Genomic DNA, 19293 nt, shown 5'->3' with positions numbered 1-19293 from the left:
TCTTAACTGGTCTATGAGCTCGCAGCACTCATCCTCTGCTCGCGGGACCCATCCTCTGCGCTCTCGACTCAGTGTTTGCTTGCTCAATGATGTTTCATCTTGCTCGACAACGTCATTTCACGCGTGCTCGACTTCAGAGATACATTTGACGCCATACTCCTTTGCTTGTTTTTTTAACATTGAGGGAGAGGTTATTTTCTTGGCACCACTTTGCCAGGGCTCTAGCCTCCTCCCTGAAGGCTGTCTCATTGTTGTTGGTAATCGGGCCTACCACTGTCGTGTCATCAGCAAACGTAATGATTGAGTTGGAGTCATGCGTAGCTACTGGGCTGAGCACACAACCCTGTTAAGTTATCTCATAGTAGGTCTGAACTGGTAGTGAGTATTATGGCACTGTGATAGACTCCAGGGCCTAGTTTTCCAAAAGGCAATTCGGATAGGATTAAATGCATATAAATATAAATAATAGAACGGGTGTATCATTGACTTGAATGGGGGGAAGCATGTTCTATTCATTATATTTCTATGCATTTAATCCTATCCGATTGCTGAAATCCGATCAGATAACTTCTGAAAAAATGGGCCAAGGGGGTGAAGAGTGAGAGTGAGCGTGAGAGAGGTTATGGGTCTGTGGCAGTAGAGAGGCTATGTTACTGTACCTCATAGTAACTCTGGACTGCGTTGATGAAAGCTTCGTCAGCCACTATCTGGGTGTCTCCATTGAGGAAGGCCTTGAAGCGGTCGTTGGTCTGCCGGAGCTGCTGCTCTGTGATCTGGGGAGGCAGAGAACACAATGAGGACACTTCAATAACACAGCCATATAACACAGAGGACATCTCAATGACAGTGATATAAGACATAGGACATCTCAATGACAGCCATATAACACAGATTACATCTATATTGACAGTGATATATGACATAGGACATCTCAATGACAGCCATATAACACAGAGGACATCTCAATGACTGATTTGACAGCCCTTTCACACCTCCAGGCTGTCTAAGGTTTTTTTTAAGTATTTATGCATAGTCACTTTAACTCTACCCACATGTACATATTACCTCAACTACCTCAACTAGCCGGTGCCCCCGCATTGACTCTGCAACGGTACCCCCCTGTATATATAGCCTCCCTACTGTCACTTTATTTTACTTCTGCTCTTTTTTTCTCAACACTTTTTTTTGTTGTTGTTTTATTCTTACTTTTTTGTTTAAAATAAATGCACTGTTGGTTAAGGGCTGTAAGTAAGCATTTCACTGTAATGTCTGCACCTGTTGTATTCGGCGCATGTGACCAATACAATTTGATTTGATTTGATTTGATAAGGGCTATTTAACCAAGAAGGAGTGTGATGGAGTGCAGCATCTGATGACCTGGCCTCCACAATCCCCCGACCTCAACCCAATTGAGATGGTTTGGGATGAGTCGGACGGCAGAGTGAAGGAAAAGCAGCCAACAAGTGCTCAGCATATGTGGGAACTCCTTCAATACTGTTGGAAAAGCATTCCAAGTGAAGCTGGTTGAGAGAATGCCAAGAGTGTGCAAAGCTGTCATCAAAGCAAAGGGTGGCTATTTGAAGAATCTAATATATAAAATATTTGTGGATTTGATTAACACTTTTTTGGTTACTACATGATTCCATATGTGTTATTTCATAGTTGTGATGTCTTCACTATTATTCTACAATGTAGAAAATAGTACAAATAAAGAAAAATCTTTGAATGAGCAGGTGTGTCCAAACCTTTGACTGGTACTGTATGTTTTGTGCTTTGTGGGCATAATTGAATTGTATTGTATTTATCTACGTGTTGTAGTTCTGCCTGGGTTTGGTTGCTGTAATGGTCTGGTGTTATGCTGCGTTCGATCTTTGTCTGTCACTATTGTCAAACAGCACACTCACGCACGCACACACATGCAAGCAAACACACACACACTGTTTCTGATTGAAAAACAACAAGGTGTGGATGGATGAATGGATGGATGGATCCCACTACCTCAGCGTTTACACATTGTAATATCCTTATGTGAAATATCCCTCAGGTAGAAAGTAGTCATTTGCAAAACCCAATATTTGCAAAACCTCCTTCAAATATTTACTTTAATATTCATACCCCAGGAGTAGACAATCTTTGTAGAAAAAGCACTAAAACAATACTGAACCAAATACAGTTGAAACAGTGAATATATATTGTGACAAGGGTTGAATATTCTCTGGCCAACATTCTGGAGTGTCAGGGGAGCTATTATGACCATATGGTTATGGTTATGTACGTGTATGTGCGCTTGTGTGTGTGTGTGTGTGTGTGTGTGTGTGTGTGCAGAGGTGGGGAGAGTCAGAGGGAACTAAGATGGTCATTTTCTGAGCAACAACAACAACAACAGGTGAACATCTGACGGCTGTATTGATTTTGGCAAAACTTAACACAATTACCCTCTTGAAGACTCCTCAAAATTATTTTTTATTTTTCGTTGCTCCCTTCACTCCCTGTGGAGTCATTTGGGCTCCCCACTCCCCACCTAATCCTAATCCAATAGAAGTAATCTGAGATTATGTTTATATTCTCTCCCTCTCCTCCTCCAATCAGCCAGAAGGGTTGCTGTATTGCCTGACCAACAGGCAGCACACACTAGAGCTGGGACCATAAACCGAAAATGATCGACACCGACCATACCAATCACTTATTACAGGCATTTTACTGATATCATTCATTACGATCAGTAGCCTATACTAGAGAAATGCTAAATTTGAAATGAAATAAATTTGCTAATATGGTTGACTGTTAACGGTACAATTGATGGCTACAACCATCAAACTAGTATTAGTTGTTTAAAGAATAATAATTGTAAAAAACTGTGGTGTAGATTAATGTTCATATTATCGCTCTATCTATCAATTCAGGTAATTTATCATGTTATGGATGTTTGTCTGTATTTGTATTTATTATGGATCCCCATTAGTTCCTGCCAAGGTAGCAGCTACTCTTCCTGGGGTCCAGCAAAATTAAGGCAGTTCATACCATTTTAAAAACATTACAATACATTGACAGATTTCACAGCACACTGTGTGCCCTCAGGCCCCTACTCCACAGCTACCACATATCTACAGTACAAAATCCATGTGTACGTGTGTGTATAGTGCGTATGTTATCGTGTGTGTGTATGCATGTGTCTGCACCTATGTTTCTGTTATATTACAGTCCCCGCTGTTCCATAAGGTGTTTTTTTTATCTGTTTGTTAAATCTAATTTTACTACTTGCATCAGTTACTTGATGTGGAATGTATGCACTACACAACACATATCAACATACTATACACATGGTGTGTTCAAGACAACTGGGAACTCTGAAGAAAACGAGCTCAGAATGGGAAAAATCGTGAAGTCAGTGATCTTCAGGTTGGAGAAGTCAGAGCTCTAGGATGATGCCCGAGTTTTCGACTTGTAATTTCGAGTTGGAAGACTGTTCAAAGCGATTTTTCCAGTCCTGGGGGGATGATACCACAATTTTAGCTTGTGAGTGTAGGTGTTTGTGTGTGTGTGTATGGATGTGTGTTTGTACTTTACTATTTATATTTTTGACTTTTACTTCACTACATTCCTAAAGAAAATAATGTACTTTCTACTCCATACATGTTCCCTGACACAAAAGTGCTCGTTACATTTTGAATGCTTAGCGGGACAGGAAAATGGTCCAATTCACGCACTTATCAACAGAACATCCCTACTGCCTCTGATCTGGCGGACTCACTAAACACACATGCTTCGTTTGTAAATTCTGTCTGAGTGTTGGAGTGTGCCTCTGGCTATATGTAAATACAATAAAAACAACAAAATGGTGCAGTCTGGTTTGCTTTATATAAGGAATTTCAAATGATTTATACTTTTACTTTTGATACTTAAGTATATTTGAGCAATTCAATTTACTTTCAATACTTCAGTATATTTAAAACCAAATACTTTTAGACTTTTACTCAAGTAGTATTTTACTGGGTGACATTCACTTTTACTTGAGTATGAAAATTGGGTACTTTTTCCACCACTGGAAATACCATTACACATAGTGATGCTGAGGTGGCTGCTGAATTAAATTGTTAAAGTGTAGTCCAAAGTAATGCCTGCAGAGCACACATTACAAATTTAGAGCACCCCGACTTTGATTTAATGTTTTAATCAAATATAGCTACGTGGTTTGAGGGGCTCATAAAGTATTGAGAGAAAATACATATTCAAATACCTTCTTGTCATCGACAGGAAATGAAAAAGGAAAAAGAAAAAAGAAAGATGTTGTAATTTTATTACAGTGTGGACCAGTCAGTCTATGTATGAACTAGGACTAACAGAACATGACAGGGTTGTCTAATATAGTTATATTGTAAAGGAGCTCCTGATCCTGCCTGTCTCTCTGGCCTGTGGTCTTTACTACAGATGACTGGTGTCTTTTGCCTGATCATCTTGCTTCTGTTATCAGTCATAATTGGTCAAGATTAGTTTTGCCTCCTTAAATACCCAGGATTCCTCTGTGAACTATTGATGAAGATAATTCAGTTGTACTTCAGTGACATATGACATTATTACACAAATCCTAGAAAAGAGAGAAGGTGCAATGTTACATATTTCAGATATATTTCAGATATAGTTTTCAGATAAGCTAAGATTATCATTAGAAATGTACAGTTTATATGCATATTGTTTCCTCATGATAAGCACTACAAGCACTCCTACCTTATCAGAAGCAATCAAATCAAGAGCTATCAAACACCCCGAACATTTGGCACATCTAGCCACTGGGATTTTTGCCCATTCTTCAAGGCAAAACTGCTCCAGCTCCTTCAAGTTAGATGGGTTCCACTGGTGTACAGCAATCTTTAAGTCATACCACAGATTCTCAATTGGATTGAGGTCTGGGCTTTGACTAGGCCATTCCAATACATTTAAATGTTTCCCCTTAAACCACTTGAGTGTTGCTTTAGCAGTATGCTGAGGGTCATTGTCCTGCTGGAAGGTGAACCTCCATCCCAGTCTCAAATCTCTGGAAGACTGAAACAGGTTTCCCTCAAGAATGTCCCTGTATTTAGCGCCATCCATCATTTCTTCAATTCTGACCAGTTTCCCAGTCCCTGCCGATGAAAAACATCCCCACAGCATGATGCGGCCACCACCATGCTTCATTGTGGGGATGGTGTTCTCGGGGTAATGAGAGGTGTTGGGTTTGCGCCAGACATAGTGTTTTCCTTGATGGCCAAAAAGCTCAATTTTAGTCTCATCTGACCAGAGTACCTTCTTCCATATGTTTGGGAAGTCTCCCACATGGCTTTTGGCAAACACCAAATGTCTTTGCTTATTTTTTTCTTTAAGCAATGGCTTTTGTCTGGCCACTCTTCCGTAAAGCCCAGCTCTGTGGAGTGTACAGCTTAAAGTGGTTCTATGGACAGATACTCCAATCTCCGCTGTGGAGCTTTGCAGCTCCTTCAGGGTTATCTTTGGTCTCATTGTTACATTTACATTTTACATTTTAGTCATTTAGCAGACGCTCTTATCCAGAGCGACTTACAGGAGCAATTACGGTTAAGTGCCTTGCTCAAGGGCACATCGACAGATTTTTCACCTAGTCGGCTCGGGGATTAGAACCTGCGACCTTTCGGTTACTGGCACTACGCTCTTAACCACTAAGCTACCTGCCGCCCAGAATTCAGACATAGAGTCTATCTATCATGGAGTCTATCTGTTTAACGTTCAAACCAAAGAAACTCTCCTCTGACAAGACAACATTTTCTGAGAGAAAAGAGAGGGAATAGAGGGAGGGAGGGAGGGAGGGAGACATACAGACAGACAGACAGACAGACAGAGAGACAGACAGACAGACAGACAGACAGACAGACAGACAGACAGACAGACAGACAGACAGACAGACAGACAGACAGACAGACAGACAGACAGACAGACAGACAGACAGACAGACAGACAGACAGACAGATAGACAGACAGGCATATAGATAGATAGATAGATAGATAGATAGATAGATAGATAGATAGATAGATAGATAGATAGATAGATAGATAGATAGATAGATAGATAGATAGATAGATAGATAGATAGATAGATAGATAGATAGATAGATAGATAGATAGATAGATAGATAGATAGATAGATAGATAGATAGATAGATAGATAGATAGATAGATAGAAGCACCAGAGGAAGAAAAACATGGGCGTGAGATCAATACTTTAGATTCGGCATCTGTGGTTTTGTCTCTCTACCCCAACAGCTGCTAGAGCAGAATAGAGTGGAGAAGCTCTGACTCGTCCCTGCTGTGTCCTAATACAGAAACACACACACACACACACACACACCCACACACACACACACTTGTCCTACTTGTCCCTGCTCTGTCCTAATAGACTGCAGTGTTCAAGGACCATCCGGAGTCGCAGAGATGTTAATATTCACCCGTATGCAAATCAGGGCTGTTCGTTATGAGACGGTAGCTGGCCCGACACACACACACACACACTCGTCCTTGGCTGTCCTCTCTGGGAAGAGGGCATGTGTCTTCAATCGTCACAGACAGAGAGGAGACAGGGAACACAGGACACACCCCTTATTGACAGCTGGGCTCGGCTCTCTGTTTTCATTGGCTCGTACATGATGAATTTTATTGTCCAATGGTTACGTAATGTGTTCAGTGTACCAACAAATACTAATTAGAGTGTCTATGGCTAGGCTATTCCTGTGGCAAGCTTACTTTAATAGGCAGGCAGCCTGATACCATGTCGTGCAAACTTACAATTCAGCATTCGTATTTTTTGGGTGAATGCAAACCTAAATTCAACACAGAGGTCACAAGTCTCATGAAGGTCTTGTGTAGTGTACAGTAGTAGGGTCTGGTGTAGTTTACAGTAGTAGTAGTAGGGTCTGGTGTAGTTTACAGTAGTAGTAGGGTCTGGTGTAGTGTACAGTAGTAGGGTCTGGTGTAGTGTACAGTAGCAGTAGGGTCTGGTATAGTGTACAGTAGCAGTAGGGTCTGGTGTAGTGTACAGTAGTAAGGTATGGTGTAGTGTACAGTAGTGAGGTCTGGTGTAGTTTACAGTAGTAGTAGGGTCTGGTGTAGTTTACAGTAGTAGTAGGGTCTGGTATAGTGTACAGTAGTAGGGTCTGGTGTAGTGTACAGTAGTAGGGTCTGGTGTAGTTTACAGTAGTAGTAGGGTCTGGTGTAGTTTACAGTAGTAGTAGGGTCTGGTGTAGTGTACAGTAGTGAGGTCTGGTGTAGTTTACAGTAGTAGGGTCTGGTGTAGTGTACAGTAGCAGTAGGGTCTGGTATAGTGTACAGTAGTAAGGTATGGTGTAGTGTACAGTAGTGAGGTCTGGTGTAGTTTACAGTAGTAGTAGGGTCTGGTGTAGTGTATAGTAGTAGGGTCTGGTGTAGTTTACAGTAGTAGGGTCTGGTGTAGCGTACAGTAGTAGGGTTTGATGTAGTTTACAGTAGTAGTAGGGTCTGGTGTAGTTTACAGTAGTAGTAGGGTCTGGTGTAATGTACAGTAGTAGGGTCTGGTGTAGTTTACAGTAGTAGGGTTTGGTGTAGTTTACAGTAGTAGTAGGGTCTGGTGTAGTGTACAGTAGTAGTAGGGTCTGGTGTAGCGTACAGTAGTATGGTCTGGTGTAGTTTACAGTAGTAGGGTCTGGTGTAGTTTACAGTAGTAGTAGGGTCTGGTGTAGTTTACAGTAGTAGGGTCTGGTGTAGTTTACAGTAGTAGTAGGGTCTGGTGTAGTTTACAGTAGTAGTGGGTCTGGTGTAGTGTACAGTAGTAGGGTCTGGTGTAGTTTACAGTAGTAGTGGTCTGGTGTAGTGTACAGTAGTAGTAGGGTCTGGTGTAGTTTACAGTAGTAGTAGGGTCTGGTGTAGTGTACAGTAGTAGGGTCTGGTGTAGTGTACAGTAGCAGTAGGGTCTGGTGTAGTGTACAGTAGTAGGGTCTGGTGTAGTGTACAGTAGTAGGGTCTGGTGTAGTGTACAGTAGTAGGGTCTGGTGTAGTGTACAGTAGTAGGGTCTGGTGTAGTGTACAGTAGTAGGGTCTGGTGTAGTGTACAGTAGTAGGGTCTGGTGTAGTGTACAGTAGGAGGGTCTGGTGTAGCGTACAGTAGTAGTAGGGTCTGGTGTAGTTTACAGTAGTAGTAGGGTCTGGTGTAGTGTACAGTAGTAGGGTCTGGTGTAGTTTACAGTAGTAGGGTTTGGTGTAGTTTACAGTAGTAGTAGGGTCTGGTGTAGTGTACAGTAGTAGTAGGGTCTGGTGTAGCGTACGGTAGTATGGTCTGGTGTAGTTTACAGTAGTAGGGTCTGGTGTAGTTTACAGTAGTAGTAGGGTCTGGTGTAGTTTACAGTAGTAGGGTCTGGTGTAGTTTACAGTAGTAGGGTCTGGTGTAGTTTACAGTAGTAGGGTCTGGTGTAGTTTACAGTAGTAGTAGGGTCTGGTATAGTGTTCAGTAGTAGGGTCTGGTGTAGTTTACAGTAATAGTAGGGTCTGGTGTAGTGTACAGTAGTAGGGTCTGGTGTAGTGTACAGTAGTAGGGTCTGGTGTAGTTTACAGTAGTAGTAGGGTCTGGTGTAGTTTACAGTAGTAGTAGGGTCTGGTGTAGTGTACAGTAGTAGGGTCTGGTGTAGTTTACAGTAGTAGTAGGGTCTGGTGTAGTGTACAGTAGTAGGGTCTGGTGTAGTGTACAGTAGCAGTAGGGTCTGGTATAGTGTACAGTAGTAAGGTATGGTGTAGTGTACAGTAGTGAGGTCTGGTGTAGTTTACAGTAGTAGTAGGGTCTGGTGTAGTGTACAGTAGTAGGGTCTGGTGTAGTTTACAGTAGTAGTAGGGTCTGGTGTAGTTTACAGTAGTAGTAGGGTCTGGTGTAGTGTACAGTAGTAAGGTATGGTGTAGTGTACAGTAGTGAGGACTGGTGTAGTTTACAGTAGTAGGATCTGGTGTAGTGTACAGTAGCAGTAGGGTCTGGTATAGTGTACAGTAGCAGTAGGGTCTGGTATAGTGTACAGTAGTAAGGTATGGTGTAGTGTACAGTAGTGAGGTCTGGTGTAGTTTACAGTAGTAGTAGGGTCTGGTGTAGTGTATAGTAGTAGGGGACTGGTGTAGTTTACAGTAGTAGGGTCTGGTGTAGCGTACAGTAGTAGGGTTTGATGTAGTTTACAGTAGTAGTAGGGTCTGGTATAGTGTACAGTAGTAGGGTCTGGTGTAGTGTACAGTAGTAGGGTCTGGTGTAGTGTACAGTAGTAGGGTCTGATGTAGTTTACAGTAGTAGGGTTTGGTGTAGTTTACAGTAGTAGTAGGGTCTGGTGTAGTGTACAGTAGTAGTATGGTCTGGTGTAGTTTACAGTAGTAGGGTCTGGTGTAGTTTACAGTAGTAGTAGGGTCTGGTATAGTGTTCAGTAGTAGGGTCTGGTGTAGTTTACAGTAGTAGGGTCTGGTGTAGCATACAGTAGTAGGGTCTGGTGTAGTTTACAGTAGTAGGGTCTGGTGTAGTTTACAGTAGTAGGGTATGGTGTAGCGTACATTAGTGAGGTCTGGTGTAGTTTACAGTAGTAGGGTCTGGTGTAGTGTATAGTAGTAATATGGTCTGGTGTAGTTTACAGTAGTAGTAGGTTCTGGTGTAGTGTACAGTAGTAGGGTCTGGTGTAGTGTATAGTAGTAGTAGGGTCTGGTATAGTGTACAGTAGTAGGGTCTGGTGTAGCGTACAGTAGTAAGGTATGGTGTAGTTTACAGTAGTAGTAGGGTCTGGTGTAGTGTACAGTAGTAGGGTCTGGTGTAGTGTACAGTAGCAGTAGGGTCTGGTATAGTGTACAGTAGTAGGGTCTGGTGTAGTGTACAGTAGTAGGGTCTGGTGTAGTGTACAGTAGTAGGGTCTGGTGTAGTGTACAGTAGTAGGGTCTGGTTTAGTGTACAGTAGTAGGGTCTGGTGTAGTGTACAGTAGTAGGGTCTGGTGTAGTGTACAGTAGTAGGGTCTGGTGTAGCGTACAGTAGTAGTAGGGTCTGGTGTAGTTTACAGTAGTAGTAGGGTCTGGTGTAGTGTACAGTAGTAGGGTCTGGTGTAGTTTACAGTAGTAGGGTTTGGTGTAGTTTACAGTAGTAGTAGGGTCTGGTGTAGTGTACAGTAGTAGTAGGGTCTGGTGTAGCGTACGGTAGTATGGTCTGGTGTAGTTTACAGTAGTAGGGTCTGGTGTAGTTTACAGTAGTAGTAGGGTCTGGTGTAGTTTACAGTAGTAGGGTCTGGTGTAGTTTACAGTAGTAGGGTCTGGTGTAGTTTATAGTAGTAGGGTCTGGTGTAGTTTACAGTAGTAGTAGGGTCTGGTATAGTGTTCAGTAGTAGGGTCTGGTGTAGTTTACAGTAGAAGTAGGGTCTGGTGTAGTGTACAGTAGTAGGGTCTGGTGTAGTGTACAGTAGTAGGGTCTGGTGTAGTTTACAGTAGTAGTAGGGTCTGGTGTAGTTTACAGTAGTAGTAGGGTCTGGTGTAGTGTACAGTAGTAGGGTCTGGTGTAGTTTACAGTAGTAGTAGGGTCTGGTGTAGTGTACAGTAGTAGGGTCTGGTGTAGTGTACAGTAGCAGTAGGGTCTGGTATAGTGTACAGTAGTAAGGTATGGTGTAGTGTACAGTAGTGACGTCTGGTGTAGTTTACAGTAGTAGTAGGGTCTGGTGTAGTGTATAGTAGTAGGGTCTGGTGTAGTGTACAGTAGTAGTAGGGTCTGGTATAGTGTACAGTAGTAGGGTCTGGTGTAGTGTACAGTAGTAGGGTCTGGTGTAGTTTACAGTAGTAGTAGGGTCTGGTGTAGTTTACAGTAGTAGTAGGGTCTGGTGTAGTGTACAGTAGTGAGGTCTGGTGTAGTTTACAGTAGTAGGGTCTGGTGTAGTGTACAGTAGCAGTAGGGTCTGGTATAGTGTACAGTAGCAGTAGGGTCTGGTATAGTGTACAGTAGTGAGGTCTGGTGTAGTTTACAGTAGTAGTAGGGTCTGGTGTAGTGTATAGTAGTAGGGTCTGGTGTAGTTTACAGTAGTAGGGTCTGGTGTAGCGTACAGTAGTAGGGTTTGATGTAGTTTACAGTAGTAGTAGGGTCTGGTATAGTGTACAGTAGTAGGGTCTGGTGTAGTGTACAGTAGTAGGGTCTGGTGTAGTGTACAGTAGTAGGGTCTGATGTAGTTTACAGTAGTAGGGTTTGGTGTAGTTTACAGTAGTAGTAGGGTCTGGTGTAGTGTACAGTAGTAGTATGGTCTGGTGTAGTTTACAGTAGTAGGGTCTGGTGTAGTTTACAGTAGTAGTAGGGTCTGGTGTAGTTTACAGTAGTAGGGTCTGGTGTAGTTTACAGTAGTAGGGTCTGGTGTAGTTTACAGTAGTAGTAGGGTCTGGTATAGTGTTCAGTAGTAGGGTCTGGTGTAGTTTACAGTAGTAGGGTCTGGTGTAGCATACAGTAGTAGGGTCTGGTGTAGTTTACAGTAGTAGGGTCTGGTGTAGCGTACAGTAGTAGGGTCTGGTGTAGTTTACAGTAGTAGGGTATGGTGTAGCATACATTAGTGAGGTCTGGTGTAGTTTACAGTAGTAGGGTCTGGTGTAGTGTATAGTAGTAATAGGGTCTGGTGTAGTTTACAGTAGTAGTAGGTTCTGGTGTAGTGTACAGTAGTAGGGTCTGGTGTAGTGTATAGTAGTAGTAGGGTCTGGTATAGTGTCCAGTAGTAGGGTCTGGGATGCTGTTTGTCGATGCCAGGCCTTACACGTAGGGAGGAGAGAGAGTGTAAAAGCTGACAGAATGCTCCAGAGACTCATACGAGTGAGCTGAGACTGTGTGTGTATTTGCATGAGTGTGTGTGTGTGTGTGTTTGCGTGGACCTGTTTAACTATACGTGTGTGTGTTTGTGTGTGTGTGTGTGTGTTTGTGTTGAACTATACGTGTGTGTGTGTGTGTTTGTGTGTGTGTGTGTGGACGTGTTTAACTATACGTGTGTGTGTGTGTGTGTGTGTGGACGTGTTTAACTATATGTGTGTGTGTGTATTTGTGTGTGTGTGTGCGCGTGTGTGTGTGTGTGTGCTGGGCGATACCCCACAAGACATGCCACCAGAGGTCTCTTCACAGTCCCCAAATCCAGAACAGACTATGGGAGCCACACAGTACTACATAGAGCCATGACTACATGGCACTCTATTCCACATCAAGTAACTGATGCAAGTAGTAAAATTAGATTTAACAAACAGATAAAAAAAACACCTTATGGAACAGCGGGGACTGTAATATAACAGAAACATAGGTGCAGACACATGCATACACACACACGATAACATACGCACTATACACACACGTACACATGGATTTTGTACTGTAGATATGTGGTAGCTGTGGAGTAGGGGCCTGAGGGCACACAGTGTGCTGTGAAATCTGTCAATGTATTGTAATGTTTTTAAAATGGTATGAACTGCCTTAATTTTGCTGGACCCCAGGAAGAGTAGCTGCTACCTTGGCAGGAACTAATGGGGATCCATAATAAATACAAATACAGACAAACATCCATAACATGATAAATTACCTGAATTGATAGATAGAGCGATAATATGAACATTAATCTACACCACAGTTTTTTACAATTATTATTCTTTAAACAACTAATACTAGTTTGATGGTTGTAGCCATCAATTGTACCGTTAACAGTCAACCATATTAGCAAATTTATTTCATTTCAAATTTAGCATTTCTCTAGTATAGGCTACTGATCGTAATGAATGATATCAGTAAAATGCCTGTAATAAGTGATTGGTATGGTCGGTGTCGATCATTTTCGGTTTATGGTCCCAGCTCTAGTGTGTGCTGCCTGTTGGTCAGGCAATACAGCAACCCTTCTGGCTGATTGGAGGAGGAGAGGGAGAGAATATAAACATAATCTCAGATTACTTCTATTGGATTAGGATTAGGTGGGGAGTGGGGAGCCCAAATGACTCCACAGGGAGTGAAGGGAGCAACGAAAAATAAAAATAATTTTGAGGAGTCTTCAAGAGGGTAATTGTGTTAAGTTTTGCCAAAATCAATACAGCCGTCAGATGTTCACCTGTTGTTGTTGTTGTTGCTCAGAAAATGACCATCTTAGTTCCCTCTGACTCTCCCCACCTCTGCACACACACACACACACACACACACACACACACACACAGCGCACATACACGTACATAACCATAACCATATGGTCATAATAGCTCCCCTGACACTCCAGAATGTTGGCCAGAGAATATTCAACCCTTGTCACAATATATATTCACTGTTTCAACTGTATTTGGTTCAGTATTGTTTTAGTGCTTTTTCTACAAAGATTGTCTACTCCTGGGGTATGAATATTAAAGTAAATATTTGAAGGAGGTTTTGCAAATATTGGGTTTTGCAAATGACTACTTTCTACCTGAGGGGATATTTCACATAAGGATATTACAATGTGTAAACGCTGAGGTAGTGGGATCCATCCATCCATTCATCCATCCACACCTTGTTGTTTTTCAATCAGAAACAGTGTGTGTGTGTTTGCTTGCATGTGTGTGCGTGCGTGAGTGTGCTGTTTGACAATAGTGACAGACAAAGATCGAACGCAGCATAACACCAGACCATTACAGCAACCAAACCCAGGCAGAACTACAACACGTAGATAAATACAATACAATTCAATTATGCCCACAAAGCACAAAACATACAGTACCAGTCAAAGGTTTGGACACACCTGCTCATTCAAAGATTTTTCTTTATTTGTACTATTTTCTACATTGTAGAATAATAGTGAAGACATCACAACTATGAAATAACACATATGGAATCATGTAGTAACCAAAAAAGTGTTAATCAAATCCACAAATATTTTATATATTAGATTCTTCAAAGTAGCCACCCTTTGCCTTGATGACAGCTTTGCACACTCTAGGCATTCTCTCAACCAGCTTCACCTGGAATGCTTTTCCAACAGTCTTGAAGGAGTTCCCGCATATGCTCAGCACTTGTTGGCTGCTTTTCCTTCACTCTGCAGTCCAACTCATCCCAAACCATCTCAATTGGGTTGAGGTCGGGGGATTGTGGAGGCCAGGTCATCAGATGCAGCACTCCATCACTCTCCTTCTTGGTCAAATAGCCCTTACACAGCCTGGAGGTGTGTTGAGTCATTGTCCTGTTGTAAAACAAATGATAGTCCCACTAAGCGCAAACCAGATGGGATGGAGTATCGCTGCAGAATGCTGTGGTAGCAATGCTGGTTAAGTGTGCCTTGAATTCTAAATAAATCACTGACAGTCTCATCAGCAAAGCACCCCCACTCCATCACACCTCCTCCTCCATGCTTCATGGTCGGAAACACACATGCGGAGATCATCCGTTCACCTACTCTGCGTCTCACAAAAACATGGCGGATGGAACCAAAAAACTCACATTTGGACTCATCAGACTAAAGGACAGATTTCCACTGGACTAATGTCTAATGCTCATGTTTATTGGCCCAAGCAAGTCTCTTCTTCTTATTGGTGTCCTTTAGTAGTGGTTTCTTTGCAGCAATTCAACCATGAAGGCCTGATTCACGCAGTCTCCTCTGAACAGTTTATGTTGAGATGTGTCTGTTACTTGAACTCTGTGAAGCATTTATTTGGGCTGCAATTTCTGAGGCTGGTAACTCTAATGAACTTATCCTCTGCAGCAGAGGTAACTCTGGGTCTTCCTTTCCTGTGGCGGTCCTCATGAGAGACAGTTTCATCATAGCGCTTGATGGTTTTTGGGACTGCACTTGAAGAACCTTTCAAAGTTCTTGACATTTTCCTGATTGACTGACATTCATGTCTTAAAGTAATGATGGACTGTTGTTTCTCTTTGCTTATTTGAGCTGTTCTTGCCATAATATCGATTTGGTCTTTTACCAAATAGGGCTATCTTCTTTATACCACCCCTCCTTGTCACAACACAACTGATTGGTTCAAATGCATTAAGAAGGTAAGAAATTCCACAAATTAACTTTTAACAAGGCACACCTGTTAATTGACATGAATTCCAGGTGAATACCTCATGAAACTGGTTGAGAGAAGGCCAAAAGTGTGCAAAGCTGTCATCAAGGCAAAGGGTGGCTACTTTGAAGAATCTCAAATATAAAATATATTTTGATTTGTTTAACACTTTTTTGGTTACTACATGATTCCATATGTGTTATTTCATAGTTTTGATGTCTTCACTATTATTCTACAATGTAGAAAATAGTAAAAATAAAGAAAAGGTTTGGAATGAGTAGGTGTGTCCAAACTTTTGACTGGTACTGTATATTTATTTCCCTTTCACCAATTAAGTCCTGCTCCTTTAATGTTCCTTCCAGCTGTATCATTCATCGGAGAACCCTTGGATTGGTTAAAGGTCCTGATGGATTGGGGAAAAAAACTCAATTTTCATCAGCGTTTGTTCCAAGACCCCTACCAATATTGTGTGTGTGTTTGTGTGTGTGTTTGTTTGTGTGTGTGTGTGTGTTTGTGTTTGTGTTTGTGTGTGTTTGTGTGTGTGTGTGTTTGTGTGTGTGTGTGTTTGTGTGTGTGTGTGTGTGTGTGTGTGTGTGTGTGTGTGTGTGTGTGTGTGTGTGTGTGTGTGTGTGTGTGTGTGTGTGTGTGTGTCCTGCTGCTGCTGCTCTCCTATCGATTCCCTCTTGCACGGCTCTTATCAAGATTGCGTGTAACCCAGTGTTTCATCAATAGGCACTGAAGTTGCCAGTGATACTAATCATCCGCCACATGTCAACACAAGATGGACACACACATGCAGGAATGCACGCAAACACAGAAGCATGCACATGGATGTTCACACACAAAAAAAGACACACGCACAAACACACACACACACACACAGATACACAGCTCTGGTCTGTAATTCATTGAGTACGCTTAGCCTTAGCAGGTAGCGTTAGCTTGTAGCATTAACTATGCATGCTCAGGAGAATACACTCAGAAAAAAGAACCGTTTTGATCAGAAGAACCCTTTTTGGAAGACAAGGGTTCTTTGTAAGCCAAAGGGTTCTACCTAAAACCTGTAACATCCTAAGAACCATTTTAAGAAGAAAGGGTTCTTTGATGATTCTTTGGAAGGCAAGAAGAGTTCTACATAGAACCATATATATTATTTCCCAGTATGCTCTATTGCAAGGAGATTTTCAGAATTGTATGTTTTACTGTAATATATGTGTTTTTGCATGTACATTGATTGGTTAATACATTTGATGCTACACAAACATAAATAACATACAGTTTTCTTAATGAATCCAATCTGTTGGATTTATTGCACCTGTTACTGAGATGGTTGTTCCAGTTTAGATGATTGAGGTAGTCTCAATATTCAATCTTCCATACCCTGGCAGTCATTCTGAATGCAGGTTGCGGGTGATTAACAATTCCACTTGTTGGATATCCTAACTCTGGCTGGATTCCAATAGGAATTACACATCACTTTGCAAGCCACCATAATGTGACTTGCAGGTCTGATGTGGCATGTAAACCTGTCACGTCTCCTCCCGTTGCTCCCCTCTGGCGCTCTGATTCGCCGGTCTACTGAGCCACCGGTCTGAGCGCACCACCTCGGCAACACCAGAATGGAAACCAAACGCACCCTAATCACCTCCAGCGCACCTGCACCTCATCATCTCATCACCACCCCTATATAGCCCTGGACTGTTCAGTGTTGTGTGTGCTTGTTAGTGTGTCTTGTCGTGTACTCGCTCTTTGTTGTTCTCTTGCTCATTGTTAAGTAAACCTTTACATTGTTGATTCCTGCGTCTGCGTCCTGCCTCTTCGTATCCTCAGTACTCGTCACAAAACCAGGAGATCCCTAACACCTCTGTGTTAGGGTATAACTAGGCCCTCAAAGAAAGGACTTCTGATATAAGTAATGTATTGTCATAAACAATACTATTTTAAAGGCTAATATGGCCGGTGGAACCGTTTATAGAGGTTTCTAGGAATAACCCTCCAAAGATAAAAGGGTTCTAGGTAGAACCCTTCATAGACGCTTCTAGGAAGCTTACCAAATACTTATTTTTATGTCTACTGCTTACCAAGGACTTATGTTTTTAATTAGTAACAAGTGTTTAACATTTTATGAATGTTAGAATGGCAGTATCTTTTCATTACTATACCAACCAACTATCCTCTTTCTCCCTTGCGGCGGAAGACATGGCATGCATTGGCGAATTTGCATTCTATTAAAATACAAAGTAGCATATCAATTTCTGTTGTTCAAGGGTGTCTTTATATGAGAAAAAGATATGTGGAGAAAAAGTGGAGAGATGGGGAGAAAAGGAAATGAAACGATGGAGAGATGGGGAGAAAAAGTGAGGGAGAGAAGCATGAGAAAATAGAGGAGAGAGAGAAGGGATAGAGAGAAAAGAAAAACAGAGAGAGAAGGATGAAGATCTCCAGTGCTTAAGTTTTTTTAAGAGCAGCCCTCGTGTCACATTCACGGTTTGTGTGTGTGTGTGTGTGGATATGTGTGCATGTATGTATTATGCTTACAGTTAAATGTAAACAAAAAAACAGCCAAAATCTAAATGTACAGTACATAACCTAAAAGGGGACGCATCCATAAATGCCGTAACATACCGCATCCTTCAAAGACCTACTGTATGGCGCACAAAATGTATATCAATCTCACCATATGGGAAAATAGGTGGGCCTATTTCTGTGCTGGCTTAAAAAAAAAAAAAAAAAGAATGAACTAAGCATAAACAAACATGTTTCCTCTTTTTCTAAGAAACAGGTGGGCCATAGATTTTAAGAAGACTGATTGCATTATCTTTAATAGGTGTTCTATGCTGTTTTGTGTTCCTTTAGGAACCATGTCCTCTATCTATTTGTAATAACTGAAGACAATGCCTTTACCTGTTCCATACAGCTATTTGAATCAGCATTGAGGTACAGTTTGTTCTGTCTGTATGTCTGGTACCACTGTGTGTTGTTGTGCTCTGGGTGCATTTACTTTACCCTGGCTAGCTAGCCCTGGCTGCTGATGTTGTCATAGATTAGTACAGATCACAGGAGGTTGGTGGCACCTTCATTGGGGAGGACAGACTCGTGGTAATGACTGGAGCGGAATTAGTGGAATGGTATCAAATACAGCAAACACATGGGTTCCATGTGTTTGATGCCATTCCATTTGCTCCATTCCAGACATTATTATGGGCTGTCCTCCCCTCAGCAGCCTCCACTGCAACAGATCTATCTACCAAATAAAGATGACTAATTCAGCATGGGAGAATGTTCAAATACAGAGCCAATGATGACTCATAAAACAAGCCTGGCTCCTCTAACGCTCTACTTCTCACAAACTTAAAACCAAAGTTAAATACAATCGTCTCTTCTGCTTCAAGTGCTTTATGTGTGTGTAAGGAACCCAAACAATACATGCAGTGTTAAGTGTAAGGGGAGGGGAGGGTGGTGTACTTGATAACAGTCCAGATAACAGAGTAAAGAGGGACTGAGGGAGTGAATCTATCTCTCTCTCTCTCTCTCTCTCTCTCTCTCTCTCTCTCTCTCTCTCTCTCTCTCTCTCTCTCTCTCTCTCTCTCTCTCTCTCTCTCTCTCTCTCTCTCGCTCTCTCTCTCTCGCTCTCTCTATCCCTCTCACTCACTCACTCACACACTCACACTCACACTCACAATATCTAAGCCACACCAGCTATTAACTCCTATTCTCACTTATTTCTATATTTTGCTCAGTGTTGGTTCACTCAGCAGATGTATGTCACCATATGTCTGTATACAGCAGTGTCTGATGGGAAATATCACATACAGTATATCCATGGGGGTTCAATGAGTCACTTGTTCATTTTCAGAGTGAATGTTAGTGGAACATTTCCATTCACATGAAGTACTGTAGCTATACATGTGTGATTAACTACTGTATGACGACATAACCATTGAATCATTTTATTTTGACAGGGAGTCATGCTGAGACCAAGCTCTCTATTACAGATGAGCCTTGTATACACATCAATACAAGTGTCATCATGCTCTTATATAGATACAGTATACTGTATATAGATATATACAGTTGAAGTCGGAAGTTTACATACACTTAGGTTGGAGTCATTAAAACTCGTTTTTCCACCACTCCACAAATTCCTTGTTAACAAACTATAGTTTTGGCAAGTCGGTTAGGACATCTACTTTCTGCATGACACAAGATTATTTCATTTATAATTCACTGTATCACAATTCCAGTTGGTCAGAAGTTTACATACACTAAATTTACTGTGCCTTTAAAAAGCT

At 41.8% G+C, this 19293-nt stretch overlaps 1 protein-coding gene across 12 annotated transcripts in view; it reads right to left on the bottom strand.

Moving 5' to 3' along the window:
- Window positions 1-19293, bottom strand: part of LOC121578155 (calcium-dependent secretion activator 1-like) — a 148708-nt gene that overhangs the window by 103053 nt on the left and 26362 nt on the right. For all 12 annotated transcript variants that reach the window (XM_045223790.1, XM_045223791.1, XM_045223792.1 and 9 more), the window contains exon 2: window positions 660-773. In XM_045223790.1, the coding sequence (XP_045079725.1) occupies window positions 660-773 (114 nt within the window). The remainder of the gene's footprint in view (window positions 1-659; window positions 774-19293) is intronic.

This window comes from Coregonus clupeaformis, chromosome 12 (genome assembly GCF_020615455.1).
Source record: "Coregonus clupeaformis isolate EN_2021a chromosome 12, ASM2061545v1, whole genome shotgun sequence".
Lineage (NCBI taxonomy): Eukaryota > Metazoa > Chordata > Actinopteri > Salmoniformes > Salmonidae > Coregonus > Coregonus clupeaformis.
This window is presented reverse-complemented; position numbering and strand designations above follow the sequence as displayed.